We start from the raw sequence: 26,480 nt of genomic DNA, 5'->3' as shown, positions 1-26,480 counted from the left end.
GTAGCATGAGGGTGCCTGGTGTCCAAGTAGGTCAGAAGGAGGTGTCAGACCCCCCCCCCCAGAACTGTAGCTACCACATGGGTGCTGGGAACCGGAACTGGCTCTTCCAGAAGCAGCAGGTAATGTTGAGTGCACAGCCATCTCTTCAGCTCCTCCATTTGAAAAAGATTTAAGGGCCGGCTTCTTCTCCTCCAGCAGTTTTAATTATATCCAGTACAAAAACAGTATACTTGTGTAAATGTACAAAGAGTTTTTGGCAATAGGCAGGTAAAGAAATTACTTTAGAGTCTGGAGAGATGGCTCAGAGGTTAAGACGCTTCCCGCCATGATAATGGACCTAACCCCTGAAACTGTAAGCCGGCCCCCAGTGAAGTGTTTTCATTCATAAGAGTTGCCTTGCGGGGCTGAGAGAGATGACTCAGCGGTTAAGAGCACTGCCTGCTCTTCCAGAGGTCCTGAGTTCAAATCCCAGCAACCACATGATGGCTCACAACCATCTGTAATGGGATCCAATACCCTGGTGTGTCTGAAGACAGCTATAGTGTGCTCATATAAATAAGATAAAAATGATGACTTTAGGGGTTGGGGATTTAGCTCAGTGGTAGAGCGCTTGCCTAGGAAGCGCAAGGCCCTAGGTTCGATCCCCAGCTCCGAAAAAAAGAACCAAAAAAAAAAAAAAAAATGATGACTTTAGTTACATCAGGGTCTCTAGTCTGGGCTACACTAAGTGAATGAGCTTTTCTAGTGCTTGCTTTCTCCTTCCTAACTGGGAGTGGCAGTTTGACTGCTCTCAGTTACAGAACGAGGCGAGTGGGACCAGTGAGGACCTAAATATAGGGCTGAGCCCGCCTGTCCTGTCAGGAGAGGACAGGCTGCAGGCGAGCTCTTTGGCTGATGGCCTGGCCAGTTTGCATGTGACACAGCTTTCAAAATTAACTCCGTGTAGACTTGGGAGTCTTTAGGGAATTAAGACCTGGGTAGGGAAAAGATCGTTTTAGGCCTTCAGTCGGAGACTAGCGCTGGAAGCAGAGAGGTGAAGCCCCCAGCATCTGAGGGGTGAGCAAGGAGCCAGAGCAGATCTGGGAGACTTCGTAGAAGCAGGGTGGTGACACGTATCCTAGGGTGGCCTCAAACTCATGACACTCTTGAAAGATTGGTAACGTTTCTGCAAGAGGAGTATCACCCTCTGGATGGAATGAACCTTTTTTTTAATAAAGATCATTTAATGTATATAAGTACACTGTCACTGTCTTCAGACACACCAGAAGAGGGCATCAGATCCCATTACAGATGGTTGTGAGCCACCATGTGGTTGCTGGGAATTGAACTCAGGGCCTCTGGAAGAGCGGTCAGAGCTCTTAACCTCTGAACCATCTCCCCAACGTCTCAAAAACTCTCTAAAAAAAAAAAAAAAAAAAAAAAAGTCTTGCTAGCTGGGTGGTGGTGCACACCTTTAATCCCAGCACTTGGGAAGCAGAGGCAGGTGGATCGCTGAGCTCAAGTCCAGCCTGCTCTAAAGAGTGAATTCCAGGACAGCCAAGGCTACACAGAGAAACCCTGTCTCGGGGCGTGGGGGTGGGGGTGGGGGTGTAATGTTATGCTGTGAATGTCAAGTTGATCCTTAATAACCATTGTAAAGCTGCAGGCTTATACACCGTCATAACAAACAAACCGGGGAGAGACGGCTCAGTGGTCAAGATCACAGCATCCTCACAGAAGACACAAGGCTGATTCCCAGAACTCACAGGGTCGCTCACAGTGGCTCCAATTTCAGAGGCTCTGACTGATACCAGGCGTGAACATGGTGCACATGCATATGTGCAGTCGAAACACTCATACACAAAGAATAACTACATCTTTAGGAAAAAAACAATAAAATGTAATTTTAGGACTGCAGAGATGGCTCAGTGGTTAGAGTGCTTGTGGTGTAAGTTCTTTTGTTTGTTTGTTTCGTTTTTTGTTTGTTGTTTTTCCTTTAAATTAGCCTGTTTATTGCAGGCCAGGCAGGTCTCAGATGGTAGGGTTTCTGCTGGTCTTTCAGTTCCTTCAGTCTTCTGATGGCAGACTTCACTGTGACTGCAGAAGTGGTATTGTGGGTCCAGGCCCCGCCGGCCACTGTTTTCATGCAGGAACCACAGCGCCAGCTGCCAACGGCTCGCCTCTTCATCTTGGGCTTGCCACAGAAGGAGCAAGTGTACTTGGCATGCTGGCTGATTTCAACTTTCTTCACCATTTTCCGGAGTGAGATACCATAGCAGGTCCTGTATTTCCCGACAGTCCTGACATTCTTGGTGCGTCTAGCCATGTCGCCGGAACCGAAACCCAAGCCGGAAGAGGACGCGGTGTAAGATTTGATCCTCCAAACCCACCATGTGAAATTCCAGAAGGTGGCTTATTTGTCAGGCCGGCCTCCGAAGGCACACAGAAGGGAGCCCCAGAGCGAGTTGGCTAATGAGACCAGCCTCACCTCTGACTTCCGGGTTTGACTGAGAGAACCTGCCTCAGTGAATAAGAAGAGCCATTGAGGATGATGGTGACATCAGCTTTGGGCCCCCGAATGCACCCACACACACGCGAACATGCATACATATGCGCGCACGCATGTATACACGCACATGCGCGCATGCACTTAATGCGCTCGCACATGGAGAGAGAAATGGAAAAAAAAACACTACATAACTCTAGATGCAATTTTAGTTGTACAGAATTAAAAACTTGCTCCCGTCCCCTGCTCAGCTTCTGTTTGAACAGGATAAAGAGGCGGGAGACGCGGATTAAAGGGCTATGCGAGTTCTCGGGAAGCAAGCTCTGGGTCTGAGCTGCAGGCACCCAAGCAGAGGAAACGCATGTGGACTTCTGAAAGAAAGGAGGGCCGGAGTGAGACCCTGGTCCTCACGGCCCCTGCTGCCCCAGCTGAGCCTCTGAATCTGCCCAACTGCCTGGGACACAGTCTGGGGCTGTCAGTGGGGCTGTCCTGGGGCCTCTGGATTCAGTCATCCTCTGTGGCCTTCCAAACGGGACCATTACTGCCACCAGGTGGCATCAAACTGTAGCCAGGCCTGGCATGAGTTTAACGCTGGGCTCCCAGAGTCCTCAGCAGCTAGCTGCACGGACTCACACCAGCCACGCTACTGTCAGCCTCACAAACACTGTTCACGCGCCCGAGTTCTTGGCCTTTCATTCAGCAGTCGGGTTTTACCGTTTGTAACTAGAATTGAGGGAAGACCTCTTAGACAAAATGACGACGACGGAGGTGAAATTAGACATTGTGATAAGGGTCTTATGTCCAACAGTTCATTGAATCCCTTTTCTGCATAAGTATTGGTAGAACAAAGGGAAAGTCATTTTTGTAAGTTAAACATTGACGTCACAGCTCGACCTGTTAAGTTAGCTATTGTTGATTGACCATTCCTAGGGCGTGGAGTGATGCAGGCACACAGCTGAGGCCATGAGCTTATCCGTTGTTTTTAAGTGTTTTTTCTAAAGTTTTATTTATTTATTTTATGTATATGAGTACACTGTCGCTGTCTTCAGACACACCAGAGGAGGGCATCAGATTCCGTTACAGATGGTTGTGAGCCACCATGTGGCTGCTGGGAATTGAACTCAGGACCTCTGGAAGAGCAGTCATTTCTCCAGCCCCTCTTTTTAAAGTCTTAATATGGGCATTTCATAAATATTAATTTCTCTATCCCGGGGGTGTGTATTATATGCATGTGATGGGGGAGTCGCCAGTGTGTCACGGTGCACATGTAGGAGACTGATGGTAGTCTCATGAACTTGGTTCTCTCTTACTTCTACATAGGTTTGGGGATAGAACTGGGGTCTCCAGGCTCTTGTACAAGATTTTACCCCCAGAGCCATCCCGCCAGCTCCGTCCCCTTACCCCAGCCCCTCCTGTTTTTGAGACAGAGTCTCTCACTGAACTTAGAGCGCCACCATTTGACTAGCCCAGCTGGTCCCTGGGTCCTGCTGTCTGGATTTTCTCAGTTCTGAGATTCTAGTGCACCTGTGCACCTGGCCCAGGGTTGATTGATTGATTGATTGATTGACTGACTGATTGATTTTACATTGGTTCTGGGGACTCACATTCAGTTCTTCATGTTTGCACAGTGAGCACTTTACAGGCTGAGCCATTTCCTCAGCTCCTGGAGTCATTTCCTTCCTTCCTTCCTCCCTTCCTCCCTCCCTCCCTCCCTCCCTCCCTCCCTCTCCCTCTCCTCCTTTGTCTCTTTCCTTTTTGGACAGGGTCTTGAATGCATAGAAATCCGCCTGCCTCTGTCTTTCAAGTGATTAAAGGGTTATGCCACCAAGCTGGCTGTGTGTGTGTGTGTGTGTGTGTGTGTGTGTGTGTGTGTTCTTCTAATGAGGCTTCAGTTAGCCTTGAACCCATGCCTCAGCCTCCTCATACTGTGGTTACGGGCATGAGCTGCCACCTTTACTTGATCAGTTTCTGAAATGTTCATGGTAGCGTCTATTTCTTCCTACACTTTGTTCCAGGTGTGTATCTCTCTGTGCCCGTGGGGGAGGGGATTGTGATTTTGAGGCTTTATGGTTAGAAGCACAGGAATGTTTTGATTGATTTTTTTTTTTTTTTTTTTTTTTTGGTTTTTTTTTTTGGGGCTGGGGCCCGAACCCCGGGCCTTGCGCTTGCTAAGCAAGAGCTCTACCACTGAGCTAAATCCCCAACCCCTTGATTGTTTTTTTTGAGGCAGGGTTTGTCTGCATAGCCCTGGCTGTCCTGGAAGTAACCCTGTAGACGAGGCTGGCCTCGAACTCAGATCCACCTGCCTCTGCCTCCCGAGTGCTGGGATTACAGGCCGTGCCACCACTGCCCGGGTAAATATTTTGACTATTCCATCACCTTGCTCTTTTTTCTCTGGAACAATAACAGCCTCTGATGGTGCCATGCACGTTGGCAATGCCTTTAATCCTAGAGGCAAGGGCGTCTCTAGGAGTATGGGGCCGGCCTGGTTTATGCAGCAAGTTCCAGGCCAGCCAGGTCTACACATTGAGACTGTGTCTCAAAACAAACAAACGAAACCAGCGTAGGATGCCCTTCTTTGTCCCTTATGGTTTTCCTCCATCTTTTACATTTTACATAAGACAGTCTCAACTGAGTGGCCATAGCTGACCTGGAACTGGCTCTGTAGATCAGGTTGGCCTCAACTCATAGAAATCTACCTGTTTCTGCTGGCATTAAAGAAAGCCATCATGCCTGGTAAGAAAAAAAAAATATATATATATATAATTTTTTTTTTTTAGATTTTATTTATTTCATGCATGTGAGTACACTGCTGCTGTCTTCAGACACACCAGAAGAGGGCATCAGATCACTCTATAGATGGTTGTGAGCCACCATGAGGTTGCTGGGAATTGAACTCAGGACCTCTGGAAAAGCAGACAGTGCTCTTAACCACTGAGCCATCTCTCCAGCCATATATATATATTATATATATATTATATATATATATATATAATTTTTAATTTGGAGAGTATCTCATGTAACCCAGACTGGCCTCCGACTTGCTAGGTAGTGTGGTGGTTTGAGTGAATGCTGGACTCTAAGTTGGTGAAACAGTTTAGAAAGGGTTAGGAGTGTGTCACTGGCAGTGAATGGGCTTCTAGTGTTCTCACTTCTGCTCACTGAAGGCTGGGGTTACAGTACCACCCCTACTGGGCACAACACATACATTCATTCACCTGTTGTCTAAAGTCATGGTGTAAGGCTAGGGCTGGGGTGAGGTTCATTTGGTAGTGTGCTTGTCTAGCACGCAGGAAGCCCCGACCCCCATCCCTAGCACCACAGAAACCAGTAAGGGTTAGGTGTCCTGCTCTATTACACTCTATCTCACTGTTTTGTTTTGTTTCTTTTTAAGATTTATTTATTTTATGCAGATGAGTATACTGCCACACCAGAAGAGGGCGCCAGATCCCATTACAGATGGTTGTGAGCCACCATGTGGTTGCTGGGAATTGAACTCAGGACCTCTGGAAGAGCAGTCAGTGCTCTTAACCACTGAGCCGTCTCTCCAGCCCTATGTTATTGTTTTTAGGCTGTTCTTTTCTGAATCCGGAGGTAGACTAGTGATACAGAATCCAGGAATCCTCTTACGTCTGTCTATGCAGCCCTACCCCAGAGCTGGGGACCCAGGCAGGTATGAGCAGGCTCGGCTTCTTAAGTCGGTGCTGGGGACTCACGCTCAGGTCTTCATGCTATGCACGCTGTGCAAACCCTCCTACCTGCTGGCCATCTCCCAGCCTCCTCTCGCTCTGCTCGGGAAGGGTCGTGAGTCATTGCTCCTGACTGTCAGTATAAAGTATATTTCCTGAGAGCCGAGTGTGGTGTTTATCCATCCATGTTCACAGCTACTGGGGGTCTGAGAAGGACTGAGTTTGCGGCCATGCACCCATTCCTTCTAACAGCGTTTGTTGACATGGGGCCTTTGTATGATTGAGAAGCAGCTACTGGGCAGCCAGTTACTAGTCAGCGTGGCTGTCTCCCTTCCTTTTCTTTTCTCTACTTATTTATTGTATGTGCACGGGTGTTTTGCCTGGGCTTTGTCCGTGTGAGGGTGTCAGATCGTGGGGTTACAGACAGTTGTGAGCTGCCACGTGGTTGCTGGGGATTGAACCTGGGTCCAGAAGAGCAGCCAGTGTCCTTAACCACTGAGCCATCTCTCTAGCCCCTGTTTCCATTTTTTGCCTTCTCTACTCCTTCAGCTTTTTTGGGATAGGATCTCACTGTGTACTTCTCTCTCAGTCTCTACCACAGAGCAAGAAGAAATGCTATGGGATTTAGGGGTCACAGACTGTGCCCCAACAAGCCAGGTTGAGCCACCCATTCTCAATGGGCCAGTTAAAGCAGCCAAGTAAACAGTAAAAAGCAGAAAAGCGAGGTTTATTCCACACAGACACACTGGGAAGAGGGACGGAGAGATTGAGGGGCTCCCCTAAATCCAGAGTCAGACTGGATTAAGCAGATACATAAGAAACAGTCAGGTAAGGTGTGGCCCCTGGCCCTCTAGGTGCTCCAAATCTTTCATGCAAGGTCATTACCTCTTGTGGTGGTTTGAATGAGGATGGCTCACCTGTTTGAATGCTTATAGACTATGGCATTAGGAAGAGAGGCCTTATTGGGGTAGGGGTAGCCATGTTGGGGAAAGTGTGTCAACTGGGCTTTGAGGTTTCAAATGCTCATCTGGGCCCAGAGTTTGTTCTCTCTGTCTCTCTGTCTCTCTGTCTCTGTCTGTCTCTGTCTCTCTGTTTCTGTCTCTCTGTCTCTGTCTCTCTGTCTCTCTCTGTCTCTCTCTGTCTCTCTCTGTCTCTCTCTGTCTGTCTGTCTGTCTCTCTCTCTCTCTCTCTCTCTCTCTCTCTCTCTCTCCCCCTGCTTTCTGCAGGGATATATAACTCTCAGCTCCTTCTCAAGTGGTCTGCATGCCACTATGATTGCCGCCACTATGATAATGGACTGAACCTCTGAACCTGTAAGCCAGCCCCGATTAAATATTGTCCTTTATAAGAGTTGCCTTGGTCATGGTGTCTGTTCACAATAGAACAGTGATTAAGACTCCTCTCCTGTAGGGGTTTCCCTTAGGGAAATTCTAACTTTTGGGGGCCTATTCTTTGAATAGTCTGATCACCAATGAGGTGAATACCAGTGCCTTTCTTTCTTTCTTTCTTTCTTTCTTTCTTTCTTTCTTTCTTTTTTAAGATTTATTTATTTACTTAATGTATATAAGCACACTGTAGCTGTCTTCAGACACACCCAACCCCATTACAGATGGTTGTGAGCTACCATGTGGTTGCTGGGAATTGAACTCAGGACCTCGAGAAGAGCAGTCGGTGCTCTTAACCGCTGAGCCATCTCTCCAGCCCCATGGCAGCTCTTTCCTTTTCTTTTCTTTTTTTTTTCTCGGAGCTGGGGACCGAACCCAGGGCCTTGCGCTTGCTAGGCAAGCGCTCTACCGCTGAGCTAAATCCCCAATCCCAGTGTCTTTCTAGAATAAATTTGTTCCTGCCTTACAGACTGGTCACAGAAGGGGTGTAGCTCAGTGGTTAGCAGCTTGCCTGGTCAGTGTATGCGAAACTCGTGATTGGACCCCAAAAAGTGAAAATGGAAATAAACTCTCCAAGCTGTTTAATATTACATTAAATGGGGAAGGTAGGATTTGAACCCAGATACAGCCGCTCTGTGTTCGAGCCTGTTGCTTTGAGGTTTCACTTACTCTCAGGAGGTCCACCGTATGGGAGGGAAGGCAGAAGTAAGGTCATTCTACGGTTCATCTTTGTATCGGGGCGGTGTTCCTCAATGAGTAACACTTAATGAATGCCAGCCAGGGAGGCATGACCTCAGCCTGGTTTCTTCTCTCCCAAGGAGAGTCCCAATCTGGTAAAATAAAGAAGTGTCAAAGGTTTGAGAGAGCACCAGTTTGAAGAAAGAGCCTTGGCCACACTGTCCTCCTCTGAACGGCTGTAGCAGGCCACCAAAGTTGCATTTTGTGGGACCAGGGAGGAGGTTTGGTTGTTTTTTGCAGAGAACCCGAGTTTGCTTCCCAGAATGCACATGGCGGCTCCCCTCTGTGTTTCTGCAGTTTCGGGAGACCCGACGCCCTCTTTAGGCCACTGCAGGCACTGCACAGACATTGGGCATGCACGTACTCTCAGGTAAAACACTCAAACACAAGTAAACGAAAGAAATGAAATTATGAAAAAGTTGCGGCGTGTGAAAATGTCCATTATAGATTAGGTCTGCTTTCGCTTTTGACTATTTTAATTAATTTGATAAAAGAATCCTCAGGGGAATACAAAAACATAATTTTCCTATTATTTTTCTCCTTCCCGTATTCAGTTTTGTAATGCTGATGTTCGACATAATAGAACGAGCAATTACATGTAATTGTAGAAACTAACGCTGACTTTGCATGAGGCGCACACCTTTTACCGCCTCGAGCTGGCATTGTTAACTGGGTTATTAATAGTGCAACTGACGCCCTGCAGACAGAGAGAGCTTTTTGATGGGCTCACGCTATGAATGAAAGGAGTGTTTGCACACCTCGTTTCAATTGGGAAGCTTTCGTTACAACTAGCCTAAGGGGAATGTAGCATATTTCCTGTCACAGCCTGGCCTAAGAAGCCACGTATCAGGACCATGGCAATGTAATCTCTAAACAGTGGTCTCTCCAACCTGTAGAAGGACTGATGGGCACTTTTTTTTTTCTTTTTTTTCCGGAGCTGGGGACCGAACCCAGGGCCTTGCGCTTGCCTAGGCAAGTGCTCTACCACTGAGCTAAATCCCCAAACCCCTGACCGGCACTTTTAAGAAGATGTAGCTGAGGGGTTGGGGATTTGGCTCAGTGGTAGAGCGCCCTAGCAAGCACAAGGTCCTGGGTTGGTCCCCAGCTCCGGAAAAAAAAAAAAAAAAAAAAAAAAAAGATGTAGCTGTTGTTCTTTGTGGCGTTTTGAATGGGACGCACCCCTCCCCCTCCCTGTTTGAATGCTCCGTGCTCAGTGGGTACTTGGAAAGGATGAGGAGGCGTGGCCTTGATGACGGAGGCGTGTCACTGGGGGCCAGGGGGTGGAGTTTGAGGTTTCAAGAGCTCATGAGATTCCCACTTAGCTTGCTGCCTTCACCTCTTGCCTGTGGTCCAGGTCTAGTCTCTCAGCTACCGCCTCATCAGTACGGCTGCCTGCGTGCGGCCATGCTCCCTGTTCTAATGATTGTGGACTCTAACCCTTTGGAGCCACAGACCCCAATAAATGTTTTCTCTTACAAGTTGCTTTGGTCATGGTGTCTTATCTGGGCAATTAAAAGGTAACTAAGACATCCTTGGATTAAGTAATCACGTGAGAAGGCAGGGAAAGGTACAGGACTGAGGCTAGCAAGATGGCTCAGACAACTGAGTTCAAATCCTGGGACTCGTGTGGTAGGAGGAGAGAGACTGACGTCCCAAAGTTGTCCTTTGAGCTCCACATCTGCATTGTGGCACTCGCGCATCCACACTATGAACACACACACAAGCTCGCGCACGCGCGCGCACAAAACATTTTTGAAGACTCCCAGGGCTAACACAAAGCCAGAGAGCCCTTTACACAGGACTGTATAGGTCTTACCTGTAATCCCAGCAGTCTGAACTGGGAGGAATGCCAGGAGCCCGGAGTCTAAGGTCAGCCTGGGCTACACAGGGTGACCCTGTAAAGAAAGCAATAAGGGAGGGGGAGAAAGGAAGACGGACAGAAGGAAGGCAAAGCTCCTTTGCTGAAATCTGAATTGTCATTTTGCTGAAATCTGCTCAGATTTAAAAACAAAAAATGTTCGAAAAACTTTTAATTATCGAGGTAGGACAAAAATGTGACATTCCTTGTAAGTGTAGGAGATAAAATGAAGGTTAATAAGACCGTATTTTTTTTTTTGCAGGTGTTTTATATCACTGTGCAGTCTGTTTCTGTCATGGCAAAGCGTGGGTACTGAGATGAACCATGAATTGGGTAAACGGCGATTCTCACATTTGCAGACGTCAAGTTTTACGGACGTCCAGTGCTTTGTCATGGTTGTGTTATGGCCGTGTGGCTAGTACGACACAGATTTAATGCTCATCCAAATGACAGAGGCAGAGAGACCAGGGACACATCTTTCTTCCGCCACGTTTGTCTTCAGGCGTCTCTATTTGCCTGACTGTTGTGCTGCCATGGTGACGACTTAGCAATGGTGAGGTACACATGAAAGTGACGTGGCCTGTCAGGCGTGGGTCATCGGCCGCCCGTGGTAGGACACAGGAAGAAATATACAGATGCTGGATGTGTTAAGAAAGAGGAGGGGGAGGGGTACGAGCGAGTGTTCTACGGTCCGCCCTGGTCCGTCTCTTTGTTTCATATTCACACGAAGGCACAAAAGTCTGCACGGATCTCCTCAACTTACTTTGTATTTTATGTGTCTGGGCATTTTGCCTACAGGTAGTGTCTGAGCGCCACTTGGGAGCCTGGTGCCCTTAGAGACCAGAGGAGGGGGCCTGCCCTGGAACTGGAGTTCCAGATGGTCGTGGGTGCTTGTCATTGAACCTGGTTCCTCTGGAAGAAGAGGCAGTGTTCTTAACCACTGAACTATCTCTCTCCAGTCCAGGAATTAAAGTCTTAACAATCCTAAACCAGGGCCAGTGAGATGGTTCAGCAGGTAACAGGGCTGACGGCCAAGCCTGCTGGACTGGATTAGATCTCCAAATCCACGTAAATGTGGAAAGAAATACAGACACCACAGATCTGCCCTCTGACCCCCACATGTGTGGAATGGCACGTGTGCTCCCACAACAATAACAGACATAAAGTGTAAGAACTTAAATGGCAGCTGGATCCTCTGTAAGAGCAGGAAATTCTCTCAGCTACCGAGCCTCTCTGCAGCCAGGGCCAGCCCCGTCTGCTGCTTTTGTTTGAGGCAGGGTGGCACTATATAGCCCTGGAACTGACTATGCTCCCCCCCCCAACTGCTTGGATTAAAGGTGCCCACCACCCACTCCTACCCCACCTCCTCTTCTTACTGCACGGGTACGAGTGTTTTGCCTGTGGCTGGTGCTTGTGGCGGCCAGCCCTGCAGAGGGTGTTGGATCCCCCGGAACTGGAGTTATAGCGGCCTTGAGCTGCCATGTAGGTGCTGGGAATTGACTGCTGAGCCATCTCTCCAAGCCTTTTCCATTTGAGACAGGCTCGCCGGTTCTCTGTGACCTAGGCTGGTCTGGAACTTGTAACAGTCATCTTGCCTTGGTCTCCTGGGTGCTGGGATCATAAGATTTATAAACTAACACTCTAGCCGCCTGACTTCTTTCTACCCCTCCCCCTCCCTCTCCCTCTTTTTGCTCAGTACTGCAAAATCAAACAGAGACCCTTTGTGGACTGCACACACACTCTACTCCTGCACTGTATTCCTGCACTGTTTCTGTCTTTTCCTTTTCTGTACTGGTTTACGGTTTCTGTGCTGGGCTTTCCTGTTGCTGTTGATGATATTTCTTTATGTGTTGTGTAGTTAGGCAGTAACTCAGATTGCTCTGGCTGGTCCTAACTCTTCATGTAGCCTAGGCTACCCTTGATGCCTGATCCTCTTGCTTCTGCCTCCTACGTGCTGGGGTTATGTCCAGGGTTTTGCTAAGCTTCCCAGGATGCCTTGGGTTTGCTATCCTCTGAAGTAGCTGGAATTACAGACCTGTTCCACCAGGCCTGACAAAAAGCTCCATTTCTTAACAAAAAAGATTGTTTAGGGACTGGAGAGATGGCCCAGGGGTTAAGAGCACTGACTGTTCTTCCAGAGGTCCTGAGTTCAAATCCCAGCAACCACATGGTGGCTCACCACCATCTGTAATGGGATCTGATACCCTCTTCTGGTGTGTCTGAAGACAGTTACAGTGTACTTATATATAATAAATAAATATTAGAAAAAAAAGATTGCATAGGTTTCCAAAGAACACTAAGAAGGTTCCTTGGGATTCAGGGTTTGGTTCCAAAGTGTTGATCAGAGAGAGACTGGGGGCTAGGCGTAGCCCAGTGGGAAGGCATGTGCGAGCACTGGGATCAAGCCCAGAATACCCCCAACCCCAACCCTGTGTGTACCCAGATCTTGACCCGAGATGGTCAGGAAGACTTGGGCTCAGTCCCCAGCATAGCACACACAAATGCACACCCGATTGGGGGCTAAGCTGGGCACAGGAGCACACCAGGAGGCTTAGCACGAGGAGGTAGAGGCAGGATTAGGAGGTATACTCATTGCCGGTTGTGGTGGAGCACACCAGTAGGATTTGCTGAAGGAGGTAGAGGCAGGAGGATCATGAGTTTGAGGAGTTACACTCATTTTGGGGTGGAGAAGTGGCGCCATGATTAAGGACACATACCGCTTTCCCAGAGAACCTGAGTTTGAATCCATATCCAGTGGCTCATGACTACTTGGGTATTTCGTTTCTTTGGGTTGGTTTGTTGGTTTGTTTGATTTTCGAGACAGGGTCTGTCTGTGTAGCCTTTGGCTCCTTTGAGACTCAACTATGCAGACCAGGCTGGCCTTGAACTCATTGAGATCTGTCTACCTCTGTTGTTAGAGTGAAATTTGTGTGCCACCACTGGCTTATCACCCCTCCCCCTTTCTTCTTTTTTATTTGCTTACCATCACTTGTGTCCTTTTCTAGTGGCTGTAGCATCATGTTACCAAAAAAACCAAACCAAAACAAAAAACAAAAAAACAAAAAAAAAAAAGAAAGAAAGAAAAGAAAAGTCCATCGTTGGCTAGGGAGTTTGAGGACACCCTGGGGTCTATTAGCAGACTGTCTTAAAAACACATCTACTCCCCCTATACACCTATGCACAACACACACACATACATGTATACACAGACAATATATATACACACATATAAGCACACATGCACACACACACACACACACACACACACACACACACACACGTAGCTACTTTGCTTTTGCTATTTTGAGAGAGTATCATATTATGTAGCCCTGCTCAGAGTTCCTCCTGCCTCTGCCTCCCTAGTGCTAGGTGTAAAGGCATATACCACTGTATCTGGTGGTATATATTATATATTTATAGTGCTAGATCATCATTGAATTATAGACAAAATATATGAACTTTATAGTATATGCTATAAATAGAAACACCTGTGTTACATATTATATAAATTATACTTCACTAAAGATGTTATAAATAGAAACACCTGTGTTACATATTATATAAATTATGTTTCACTAAAGATGTTTTGAAGAAATGTAAAACAAAACAAAGCAGAAAGTAAAATTCAAATATGTCATCTGATTGTAATTGTTTGGTTGCAGACCCCGGGATGAGGGAGTGAGGTGTTTGTTTTATTTATCAAAGCAGACCTGGCCCTCAGCATCCCGCAGTCCCTACCTGGCATACCCTGTCCGAAACCCTGAACTGAAAGTCCAGAAGCTGGCCTTTCCCTCAGAGACTCTTCCCTATCTAATCCTGATGGATTTGGTCTCCCTGCTCTTTCTCCTTCTCTCTCTGAGTGTGCATCCTCTGTTTCTGTCTCCCCATGGTGACTTTCCTGGTTTTGGTCCTTGGGGGCCAGTAAACTCGCCCACCTGAGAGCAGCTTCCCAAATAAACTTGCATGTAATATGAACTAATCTGGTTTGAATTGGCTCGTTTTACCGTCAGAGGAAAAAAAAAAAAACCTATCAGTCATCTCAACACTTGGGAAGTAGAGGCAGGGGGATCAGGGTTGACGTTTCTTCTCCATCGCATGTCGGGTAGGAGGCCAGCCTGAGATCCTGTCTCAGAAAGTGACAAGATGTTCGCTTAGAAGGTAAAGGCACTGCCCACCTAACCTGATCTCTGGAGCCCATAGGATGGAAGGGGAGACCAGGCACCTACAGGTTGTCCTTTGACCTGCTCTGGTATACAAAAAATGCAACGAGAAGAACCCTAATTGGGGGGCAGGGAGAAAGGGAGGCAGAAACAAGCGGCAACGGAAACTCACAAGCAAGCAGCCGTGTTCCACATACACAGCCTAAGTCGCTGTGTAGCAGGGCAGTGTGAGCAAGGGGCAGATGCCTGGAAAGGGAGCAGGGGTGTGAACCGCAAGGTGGTCATCAAGCCCGGCAGGAAGTGCCGAGAGCCCGACGTTTGCTGTAGTTTGGATGGAAGTTTACCCCCCAGAAGTCCACTCGGTAGAAACTGGGTCTCTGGTGTGGTGATGAGTGGTGGGTGTTGTCTCTAAAAGTGGGAGGTGAGCAGGTCATGGGGCCCTGCCGGCGGTCGGAAGACATTAGGGTGAGGTCACTGAAGAGGTCAGACTCCTGGGTGAGTTCTTCTACACACAATGCTACATGAAGTTAGGGGCCCAGATGTCAGTGCTGCCCGCTACCAGAATCCTTAGCCAATAAAGAACCCAATACCAGGCATTTTGCTATGGCAACACAAAAAGGTTTATTTATTGTTTTTTGTTCTGAGAGACAGGGTCTATAGTACCCAAAGCTGGTTTGGGACTCCCTGAAGGGGAGAATCCAAGGTACCTGAAGATGACCTTGAACTTCTGATCCTCCTGCCTCTACCCCCATGACTCTAATACTGGGTTTATGTAGAACTGAGGATTGAATCTGAACCCGGGGCTTCATGCATGTTAAGTAACTGAAGATATTTTTTTTTTTATTTTTTAAAAAAAGATTTATTGATTTATTATGTATACAGCAGTCTGCCCGCATGTATGCCTGCAGGCCAGAAGAGGGCACCAGATTTCATACAGATGGTTGTGAGCCACCGTGTGGTTGCTGGGGTTTGAACTCAGGACCTCTGGAAGAGCAGTCTCTCCAGCCCCTGAAGACCTTTTTAAATCTAAACAAACAACAGGGAACTTTGAGGGTAGGGTGGAGAGAATCTAAGGACCTTAGGAAGAGCAGAGCACTGTGGGATGCTGCCCTCCACAAGGCTGTGTTACTCCCGAAGTCACAGCAGCCAAGATCACCTGCGGCACAAACCCTGCCCGGATATGGGACCCATCAGTCCCCTGCCATGGAGCAGGAAGGTGCTTACGAGCTCACGTCCCTGCCTGGGGATTGCTAAGCAGTTAGCGGGCCGCTGTGGGAGGGAGAAATGCCCTTTACAGTGATGTAGCCACTGTTAAGATACCCATGTCCCGCAAGTCACCCTTCACCCGTGCTCCCGTAAACAACCGTAAGGAAACTCACCGGGTCGACCAGTTGGGGAGCGGAGACAAATTAGCAGAGTGCGAGGGGGACAGAGAGGGCACCGCGGGGTGGATGTGTGCGCTGTACATTATATGCATATATGAAAGTGTGTAATGAAAGCCATTACTATGTATAATTAACACATGCTAATAAACACATACACAAAGACCCAAACGGGACAATGGACACAGCTGAGTATGATGGCTCATGCCTGGGTATCCAGGGCAACAGCCATGAGTCGGAAGCTGCCCAGGTCACTAGCGAAACTTTGTTTTTCAAAACCAGCAGCAGCAGCAGCAGCAGAGCAGCAGGAGCAGCAGGAGCAGCAGGAGCAGCAGCAGGAGCAGCAGCAGCAGCAGCAGCAGCAGCAGCAGCAGCAGGAGCAGGAGCAGGAGCAGCAGCAGCAGCAGCAGGAGCAGCAGCAGCAGGAGCAGGAGCAGCAGCAGGAGCAGGAGCAGCAGCAGCAGCAGGAGCAGCAGGAGCAGCAGGAGCAGCAGCAGGAGCAGCAGGAGCAGGAGCAGCAGCAGCAGCAGGAACAGCAGCAGGCGGAGGAGGAGAAGCAGGAGCAGGGGGAGCAGGGGAGCAGGAGCAGGAGCAGGAGCAGGAGCAGGAGCAGCAGCAGCAGCAGGAGCAGGAGCAGCAGGAGCAGCAGGAGCAGCAGGAGCAGGAGCAGCAGGAGCAGCAGGAGCAGCAGCAGGAGCAGCGGCAGCAGGAGCAGCAGGGGCAGCAGGAGAGAATGGGCAAAAATGACAATAACTGAAGAGGCTCACATAGTTGCAGCATGGACAATTTTACGTCAAAGACCATTTCATTGGTGTCCCTCTGAACAAACCCTAAGAGTGTCGTTCTAAGTCTTTGAAGAAGCGAAGTTGGCTTTTCATCCTACAAAATGATTTCTCCATGGTGCTGGCCACAGGAAGCTACGGCCAGTCGGCAGAAAGCCTCTTTGGGTCTGAAGACACTGGATTCTGAGAGGGAAGATGTCTCGTGGCAGGGAACTGACAGATGCAGACCAGTGGTGTCGGCATACCGCCAGTGCCACTAAGGCAGTATCAATCATGGCTCGCCCTGTAGCAGAGGCTAGCCTTTAGAGCTCACCCTGTAGCAGAGGCTAGCCTTTAGAGCTCGCCCTGTAGCAGAGGCTAGCCTTTAGAGCTCGCCCTGTAGCAGAGGCTAGCCTTTAACTCCTGGAGCTCCCTCCCCAGTGCTGAGACCTTAGGTGTGCACCACCACTCCCAGATTCCATGTTAAAGAATTTTAGGACAATTTATCCTACAGTTTTTTGTTTTGCTTAGAGACAGGGCCTTATTCTGTAGGCCAGGCTGGCCTTGAGCTACCGTGACCTTTCTGTCTTGTGGAGTACAGCAATAACAAGTGAAAGTCACCATACTCGGCTTTCTGTAGTGCGTGTTATATGTGTGTGTTGCTGTGCTGTGTGTGTGGAGGCCGGAGGTTGACTTTGGGTGTCTTTCTCAATTGCTACCACCTTATCTTTTGATACAGACTTGCCGTGAACCTGGGATTCACCAACTCCTCAGACTAGCTGACCAGGGCACCCTCCCATCTCCAGTTCCCTAGGGCTCTGATTACAAGCGCTTTCATTGGGTGCTGGGGACCCACACTCAGGTCCGCAAGCGCTTTAATGACTGAGCCATCTCCCCCAACCCATGTCTTTTGGCAACTTTGTTTCTACATTTTATTACCTTGTGTGTTTGAATGTTTTGCCTGCATGCATGTGCACATGCGTGCTTGGTGACCCCAGAGGTGAGGAGGTGTCAGAGACTCTGGAATGGGAGCTATGGATGGCTGTGGGCCCCCAAGTGGGCATGAGCTGCCCAGTGGGTCCTCTGCAAGACCAGAAAGTGCTCTTGGCCACTGTGCCATCTCTCCAGCCCCTCCTGTTTATGATGAAAGAAAATCTTGCCCTGTACTTCGGGAAAGCCTGAGCTCACTCTGTAGTCCAGGCTGGCCTTGAACTCAGGATCCCCAGTCAAGCCTACCGGGTGCCAGGGTTACAGGCGTTTCACAGTGCCTGGCCCTTCTAGTCTTAGTCTGCTTTGGTGGAAAACTTGCAGGGACACTGTTTTTCCAAGTAGAGGATGTGTAAGGAAGTCAACCCATTTTAATACACGTATCTACTCCAGAGAAACCTCGTAGGAATGGAGACAAAGAAGCCTTGCTTAGCATTAAACACTTGTTAGTAACAGCCATGACGCCCGCATGCGGTGGAAAAGTGTATAGAGACAGGAGGACCCAGGGTGACTCCATACTACAATCATGACCATGCAAAGAAACACATTCATGACAAGCAAGCCGGAAGAAGCCAGACACGATAGTGTAGACTGTAACCCTGGGGCTTGGTAGAATGACATTGATCACCATGAGTTTGAGGCCAGCTTGGAAAACAACCTCCTAGAAGCCAAAGAAAGTGAAGAAAAACTGTAATAATTCTTTTGTTCTCTCTCTCTCTCTCTCTCTCTCTCTCTCTCTCTCTGCCTCTCTCCCTCTCCCTCTCTCCCTCTCTGCCTCTCTCCCTCTCCCTCTCTCCCTCTCTCCCTCTGTCTCCATTCCTCCCTTTCCCCCCTCCGTTTGCTTTTGAGATGGGTTCACAAACAGTCCAGGCTGTCTTTAAACTCACCGTGTAGCTGTGCACTGAACTTCTGATCCTCCCGTTTCTACCTCTAGAATATTAAGAGTCACAGGGGTTTGCTCTTAGACCTGGTTTCATTAGATATTGGGAATTAAACCAGAGCTTTGTGCAAACATCTACTAACTGAGACATATCCCCATTAAAAAAAAGAGTTATGGGTTGGGGATTTAGCTCAGTGGTAGAGTGCTTGCCTAGGAAGCGCAAGGCCCTGAGTTCGATCCCCAGCTCCGAAGAAAAAAAACCAAAAAAAAAAAAACCAAAAAAAAAAAAAAAAAAAAAAACCCAAAAAAAGAAAAAAAAAAACAAAATTTTTGGAAAAAAAACAAAAAAAAAAAAAAAAAAAAAAAAAAAAAAAAAAAAAAAAAAAAAAAAAAAAGAACAACAACAAAAAAAAAAAAGAGTTATTTATTTTTATTTCACGTGTAAGAGTGTTTGCGTGTAAGTGTGCTATGCACATACATGTCTTGAGCCCATGGAGGCCAGAGAAGGGGTCAGATTTCCAGGAACTGGAGTTACAGACAGTTGTGGGCTACCACATGGGTGCTGGGAACTGAACCTAGGTCCTTGGAATTAGCAGTTAGCCAGTGCTCTTAACCTCTGGGCCACCTCTCGGCCCCACCCCCTTTCCTTTTAGCGTTGGGTATTGAATCTCAGAGGTGTGAGAACGATAGTTGTCACTCTGCCGCTAATGCACATCCCTGGCAGTGAAGGACACCCTCTCCACTGCTCAAAATGTCTTTACATTTCTTACTCGCTTAGATTTGTTAAAGAACTAACAAAGGAGGCAGAGACAGGCAGATCTCTGTGAGGTGGAGGCCAGCCTGGTCTACACATAGGGAGTGAGTTTAGGACAGCCAGGGTGAGAAGACAGCCTGACCTATATGAGACTCTGTCCCTTGGTAAACAAACAAACAAATGTCCTTTAATGAAATGTTGGTTAAGACAAGTCCCCAGGGAACACTTTAGTCTAGCTTCTCTCTGGTGTGTTTTAGAGTTCTGAGATAGGGTTTCATGTAGGGCAGGCTGGCCTTGAACTTGTGTTGGGCCTCTATCTCCCGTGTACCATGATTACAGGTGTGCATTACCTCATCCAGTGTTCTGAGGTGCTAGGAAGTAAACCTAGGGCTCTGTGCATGCTAGGCACATACTTTACCAGTTGAGCTACACCAAGAATGAAATATCGTTATCATCCCGTTAATATGTATTGGATAGTTTTAGTTTACTTTTCTGTTGTTGTGATAAACCACCATGACCCAGTGTGGTGGTTTGAACAGGAATGGCCCCCATAGACTCGTGTGTGTGTGTGTGTGTGTGTGTGTGTGTGACTACTAGGAGGTGTGGCCTTGTAGGAGAAAGTGTGTCACTTTCGGGGTGGGCTTTGAGGTCTCTATGCTCACATCACGCCCCGTGGGACTGTCTTTGCTGCCTGACAGTCAAGATGTAGACCAACGTGATTCTCCTTCAGCACTACGTCTGCCTGGATGATGCCGTGCTCCCTGCCATGGCAAAGAGGGCCTACACCTCCGAAACTGTAAGCCAGCACAAATTGCCTTGGTCGTGGTGTCTCTTCACAGCAATAAATGCAAACTAAGACATCAGAGCAACGAACAAAAGCGGTGTTGATCTAGAGGTTATGGTTTCAGAGGGCCTGAGTCCATGGAGGTGGAGCAAAGGCACGGTGGCAGGAACACGAGAGCTCACACCTCGATCCACAAGTCGAAGGCAGAGAAAGAGCACACTGGGGATGGAATGGCTGAGGCTTTTGAAACCGCAAAGCTTGCCCCCAAGTGACGCACCTCTCCCTCCACGTGGTTATGAGCCAGTGGGAGCCGTTCTCATTCAAATCATTTTATTGTTCTTAAGGGCACTGAACCCAGCCTTGCCACACATGCTAGGTAAGCAATTTACCACTTAACCACACCTCCAGCCTGGAAACAAGCATTTTCTTTGTTAAACTTTTGTTATTTGTGTCAGAAGACAACTAGATAGAGTTTGTTCTTTTTGTTTGTTTTTTGTTTTGTTTTTGTTTGTTTGTTTTTGTCTTTTTGACATCCTGGCTGTCTTAGAACTCACTCTGTGGGCCAGACTCTCCTCAACTCTACCTTCTCAGCCTCCCCATTGCTTGTTTTTTCCTTTCATCTTCATACAGTTCTAGGGGGTGAATTTAGGTTACCTTGCGCCTTTCGCAGCACGTGACTTTGCCTGCAGAGCTCTATCACTGGCCCTGAAACTGATATTTTTAAGTCGAAGGATATTTTATCTTGCTTTACCTTTGTGAGTATTTGGCCTGTTTGATGCCCATGGAGACTACAAAGGGCACTGGTTCCCCTGGGGCTGGAGTTACAGATCCATCACCATGAATCGCCATGTGGGTGCTAGGTATCAAGCCCAGCAGATGCTCCCCCTGCCCCCGTGCCAGCCATCTCTCCATCGAAGAGTTTAAAGGAAGATTTAGGGTGAGGAATGTTAGGGCTAGGGATGTATTCGGCTGGCCCAGAACTCTTCTAGTGTGCACGAAATCCTGGGTTTCATTCCCAGCACTGCATAACCATACGTGGGGACACACGTCTGCAATCCCAGCACCCAGGAGGTGGAGGCAGGAGAATCAGAAGCTCAAGATCGTCCTTGTCTGCACAGCAATTTTGGAGCTAGCCTGGGCTACATTGAAACCCTGTCTCAAGACAGGAAAGCAAATTCAAACAACATAAATGAGATCTGGGGGCCAGGGTTGATGTAATTCACCAGCAGAACGCTCCTTACCATGAGCCAGGCCTTGCACTGTATTAGACTCCAGCACCACAAAGAACGACTGAGATTTAGCAAGGCAGGGGACTGTTTTGTAGTTTCTGGAGGAACACGACTGAAATGTGCCTTGGGGTGGAGTAAGGAGGAGGAACAGTGAAGAGTTAGGGGTTGATCACGAGGGCTCAGGGGCTGCGTGGGTGGACGTTAGGGATCTGCCTGTGATCCTGAAGCCATTACCAGAGGGTGGTACAGAGGCGGACCTAATAAGCTTGAATCATAAAGCTTACCAAAGGGCTGGGCCCACTCAAACAACGGGCTGTGAGAGTTAACAGTACACTGTAAGGTTTGTTTTTTTGGGGTTTCATTTTATTTTTGGAGATAGTCTGACTGTGATACTGACTGGTCTGGAACTCACTCTGCAGACCAGGCTGCCCTTTAAGTTACAGAGTTCTGCCTGCCTCTGCTTCTGGAGTACTGAGATTTAGAGGCGGGCACCACCACGCCCTGTAAGATCCTTTGTCCTAAAGCTGGGAGAGAGAAGATGGAGGAGACAAACGGGGTGAAGAGAAGGACTTTAGGAGAAGCAACCATGCATGGCCAGGGACGAAGAAGAAAGGGAAGATTTAAGAACAGGGTGTGTGTGGAGCTGGCGGGATGGCTCAGTGGGTAAAGGCATCTGGTGTTGCAGGCATGAGAACCTGAATTCATATTTCTGTATGCCTGTCAATGGCTGTCTATGATCATGCATGTGCCCCTAACTCCAGCGATGTGGGATGGAGACAGGCGCATCTCAGAGCACTCCTGGCTCAGAGAAGGAGCCAGGAGTACCAGTTCAAGGCCATCTTCTGCTAGCTAGGGGGTTCAAGGCCAGTCTGTGATACTTGAGACTCTAATTTTTTTTTTTTTTTTTTTTTTTAGGAGGGGACAGAATAGAGGTCACAGAAGCTGCTGGAGGACAAAAGAGAGGTGGAAAGGACCAAAAGAAGCAAATGTGGGTGTTGAGACACAGGAATCCAGGACTATGTCACGTGAGGCAGGTTTAGGTCGTGTGTGGAAATGGGGCCAGAAGCTCAGCATTTAGGGGCCTGCCCTCCCTCCTCCCTGGATCTTAGGCAGCCTTCACCAGGCCGTCAGTTAGAAATGGTAAACTTTGTGTGCTTTCAGACAGGCTGGCCTCTGAACTCACTACACAGCTTAGCCAGGCTGCCTCGGCCTCCCAAAGTGCTAAGATTGCAGGTGTGGCCACTCTGGGGTGACTCACTCACAAACAGGAGAGGAAACGGAGGTGAGAGCGGAGTGACTTTTGAACGGCCACACAATGAGCAGATCTGAGGTGTGGGCCAGGTCCCCGACTTGCATAGCCACTCAGCTGCACATCCGGGCTCCCTCTCGGGAGTTAATGATTAGGACCTGGCCGGAGCTATAGCATTGTCCCCATAGTTACTAATTAAGCCATGTTCGCTGGGAAGACACGCTTCAAACAGACGAGGGCAATGTTTTACGGGTAGTCTACACATTGTGCCGTGTGACGTGTTCACTCATCTCGGAGCCCACTCATAACAGTTAACCTCTGTGGGCTTACACTCTCTCCTCTGTGGGCCGCACACCGGCCTGATTGAGACTTTGGGAGGAGGAATTCAACTAAGATGACTTCCCCTAGTGTGCAGCAGGTAATACAGTCTGCTTACTGTGTTTTCTGTCTCCAGATGAGGCTGTAATCACACACACACACGCACACACACATAAATGCACGCACGCACACACACACGCACACACACACGCACACACACATGCACGCACGCACGCACACGCACGCACGCACACACACACGCATGCACACACACACGCACACACACACACACGCACGCACACACACGCACACACACACGCACAACGCACGCACACACACGCACGAGGAAGAAATGCAGCTGAGTTTCAGCTGAGATCATTTATGTAAACTCGGCTTCCTTGTCTATGGGATTCTCAGACTGCATTTGTGCAAACCACGGAAATCGTCTGTGAACCACACGGAGACAGAGTCCGATTGCAGGCCTATGTGAGTGCTGTCTCTCTGTAACTCAGTGTCTGTGGCTCAGGGTCAAGAGCTGGCACTCTGAGGTTAAAACAAAACTCTCACCAGTGAAGTCCTGGGACTACAGTTACATCTCCGAAAGCTGTGGAAGCCAGAAGTAGGCCCACAAAGTATCGTAAATGGATACACTGCTTTTGAAATAAAAATTGGCCTTTGGATGCTGTCTTTTTTTGTTTGTTTTCCAGACAGGGTTTCTCTGTGTAGCACTGGTTGACCTAGAACTCACTCTGTAGACCAGGCTGGACTCGAACTCAAGAGATCCGCCTGCCTCTGCCTCCCGAGTGCTGGGGTTAAAGGTTTGACCACCATGCCTAGCTTGAAATGTGTCCTAAATGTGATCTTTAAGAAAGAAAGGTGAACAGTTTCTTTTACAACTGGATCAACACTTGGTAACACTTTAATAGCCAATTCCAAGTTCTTGGCACTAACATTTCCTTCACCTCCCCCAAATCTGACAAGACACCCACGCTGCATGAGCCTCTCCCCTGTAGAGAGACACGTGACTGCAGGACGGCAGGCAACAGACCTTGGCTTCCAGTACGGAGCCACTCTCCACTCCGGCAGACCGACAGACCGGCCGTCTCCATGTGTCCCCCCTGCTCGTACCCGGTGCTTCTCCTGACACCTGCAGCTTCCAGCTCGCTCCGTCCTCTTTACAAGGAAAACCACAGCCACCGCCCTGGCGCCATCCCGGGCTTGGTCCAATCAATAAGGACTTATTTCCTGTCCATTTGCTGAGGTCACGGGAGCGAGTCTCATTAATTATTTCTTTTGCTGCAGCCTCAAGTGTGCTCTGGCGTGACAAGCGAAAGCCGTGTGACCTTTATCCTTCTCGTTCTGTTTGTAGTGGTTCCAGAGGAGAGATTCATTAGGCCGTGAGATGCAGGACAGGGAGAAAATACATCTATTTTTAAAGTCATTAAACACATTACTTGTTTTGTCACAAAAAACTCTCCTGTCCACCTCATTCTCTGGGTTTTTCAGCTTAGGAACGACAGAGTCTTTTTAATTTGGTGTCATGAAAATCTGGTCACGGCAAACACAATGTTTTCTAAAGCCGATCTGGCCTCTGAGGGAGGGAAGCTCTCCAGGGCCTCCAGTGCCTTGTTTCCATGGTAACGACACAGGTCAATAGCTGAAGTCACACCTTTGCCAGCTTTGATTGTTTCCCACAACTGTAAGAAATAAATGCACAGTAAGTCAGTTTCTGGTTGTACAGCGAGGACCACAGCTCAACTGGGGGTGGGGGGCACACACGTAAATCCAGTGTTTCTGCTCCTTTGTCTGGAGGAAGGGGATGCGTTTCCAGGTGACCTAGCTCCAGGCTGCGTCACCTCTCCAAGGCCACAGCAGCAGCACAATGGGCTCCAATCAGCCCAATTACTTACCTCTCTCGCCCGCCCCTAGATCTGCACAAAGTCCCATGCTGGGAAGGCAGTAATGAAGGACAAGCAGTGACATCTCCCGCATTTGGAATTCAGCAGCCTGATGGTTTATGCAGGGTGGGGTGGGGGAGGGGAACCTTCACTAACATCATCATTCAAACTTAAAAGGAGATTAAAACACTTTATGCTGGCACAATAACCAACATGAAAATCCAAGAAAGACATGTTATTAAATCTGAATACAACTTACTTAAACCCAAATACTTTACTTGGGACAAAGGGAGCAAAGCAGTTTGGCAAATGTAGTGGTTTCCAGTAGCCCGCAAACGGGCTTCCAATCTCTCTCTGTGACTGGGACAGGACCAAAGGGGCAGGACCCGCAATGCTTACCTCCAATTCCAACATTTGGAAGGCAGAGGCAGGTGGATTTCTGTGAGTTAGAGGCCAGCCAGGACTACACGATCAGACTCTAACCAAAAACCATCAAACAGAAAAACACAGAGGGGGCTGGCGATTTGCCTGGGCTGGTACTCTCCTCAGTCCCTGGTGGCTCCCCAAAGTCTGTAACGACAGGCTCTGTGGCTTTCCCAGGCTGCGTCCACACTCAAGGCCACACAAGTGACAAACAGTAACATCGTAAACCATCAAGCCAAATCACTGTGGCTTAGAGCTGGGAAAGGCTTCATCTTCTGAACTTAAGTTACCTGCTCTGTTCAACAGTCTACTCGGTGAAGGCTCCGCTGATCCTTAGAGACTGGGTGGGGCCCAGTCGCAAGACCCAGTCTATGAGTCATGGAAGATGTGTGTCTGTGCTACGGAAGGGCCGCAGCAGGGAACGGTCCCTGCGAATCCCCCTGGGCTTTCCCTCTGGCACTGGGGACAGCCACACAGCAGAGACACCCTTCAGCCAGGACACCTGAGTCACAGCAGGGAGGGCCTCTCTGCCTTCCTCTTTTCTTCTTCTTTCTTCTTCTGAGAGGGCTTCTCTGTCCTGGATATCCTGCTAGGGTAGCGCTGCGGTCCTGGAACTCAGAGAGCTGACTGTCTACCTCCTGAGCGCTGGGGTAAAGGCCTGCACTGCCACCGCCTGCCGGGATCGGCTGTGGACATTTTCAGAGTCAGCGAGTCCTCATCTCTGCAGTTCCTTTGAGTGCTTGGATTTTCCTTTTTTTTTTTACTGGGCTACACTGGGGTTCGCATCTTCCCTCAGCTAGGCCTAAAGAGCCCTAAAGAGCCTTCCGAACTCCACCCACCATGCCACACTGCCAAAAAGGTTTATAAATGCAAATACAGTCTTGTCTAACCCGCCACTGCCTTCCAGCAGCCTTCGAAGTACAGGGTCCCCCAGGAAGAACGAGAGTCCTTTCTCCAGCCTCACCCAGCTTCATTTTTCTCCCTTCTGTCTTTTGCTCACGGATTAAGGGGAACTACCTGCGGTTCTCAGAGCTGACATAGGCTCCCTTGGGGTTGTCTTCCCACTCCTAGTAGGCTCCCCAGATTTTACCTGGGTGGAAGGCACCCAGCCACCTACGATGATGGCACCGGGGGCTGCTCCTCTACGTCTGGGGCATCCTGTGTGCGTCTGGCAGAACCGCAGGGTTGTACTTTAATGTTCTATTCACTTACTAACTTCCGCGTAAGACTTTACGCTACACATTGTATAATGCATAAAACAGGAAATAAAATATATGCCGGTACATTACTCTAATTATAGAATCAAGGGGTTAGAGGTCCAGGGAGGCTCAGTAACTCAGGATAATAGACAGAAGAGGCCACATTTCTTATTTCCAGCTTTTCTTATACTGTGTGTGTGTGTGTGTGTGTGTGTGTGTGTGTGTGTGTGTGTGCGTGTGTGCAAGTGCACATGCATGCACATACCCACCAAATTGTGAGTGATGAGGTCAGGTTCTCTCC

At 48.6% G+C, this 26,480-nt stretch overlaps 2 protein-coding genes across 2 annotated transcripts in view; both read right to left on the bottom strand.

The window, feature by feature from the left end:
* Positions 1 to 1,975: 1,975 nt before the first annotated feature.
* Positions 1,976 to 2,305, bottom strand: LOC116886978 (60S ribosomal protein L37a-like). The gene has a single exon (XM_032888468.1). The coding sequence runs from the start codon at positions 2,303 to 2,305 to the stop codon at positions 1,976 to 1,978; it is 330 nt and encodes a 109-aa protein (XP_032744359.1).
* A 21,242-nt stretch (positions 2,306 to 23,547) lies between these two features.
* Pdss2 (decaprenyl diphosphate synthase subunit 2) overlaps positions 23,548 to 26,480 on the bottom strand; it is a 223,290-nt gene continuing 220,357 nt past the window's right edge. The window contains exon 8 of the mRNA XM_032888504.1: positions 23,548 to 24,356. Coding sequence (XP_032744395.1) covers positions 24,198 to 24,356 — 159 coding nt within the window. The 3' untranslated portion in view covers positions 23,548 to 24,197. The remainder of the gene's footprint in view (positions 24,357 to 26,480) is intronic.

Source organism: Rattus rattus, chromosome 18 (genome assembly GCF_011064425.1).
Source record: "Rattus rattus isolate New Zealand chromosome 18, Rrattus_CSIRO_v1, whole genome shotgun sequence".
NCBI classification, from domain to species: domain Eukaryota; kingdom Metazoa; phylum Chordata; class Mammalia; order Rodentia; family Muridae; genus Rattus; species Rattus rattus.
This window is presented reverse-complemented; position numbering and strand designations above follow the sequence as displayed.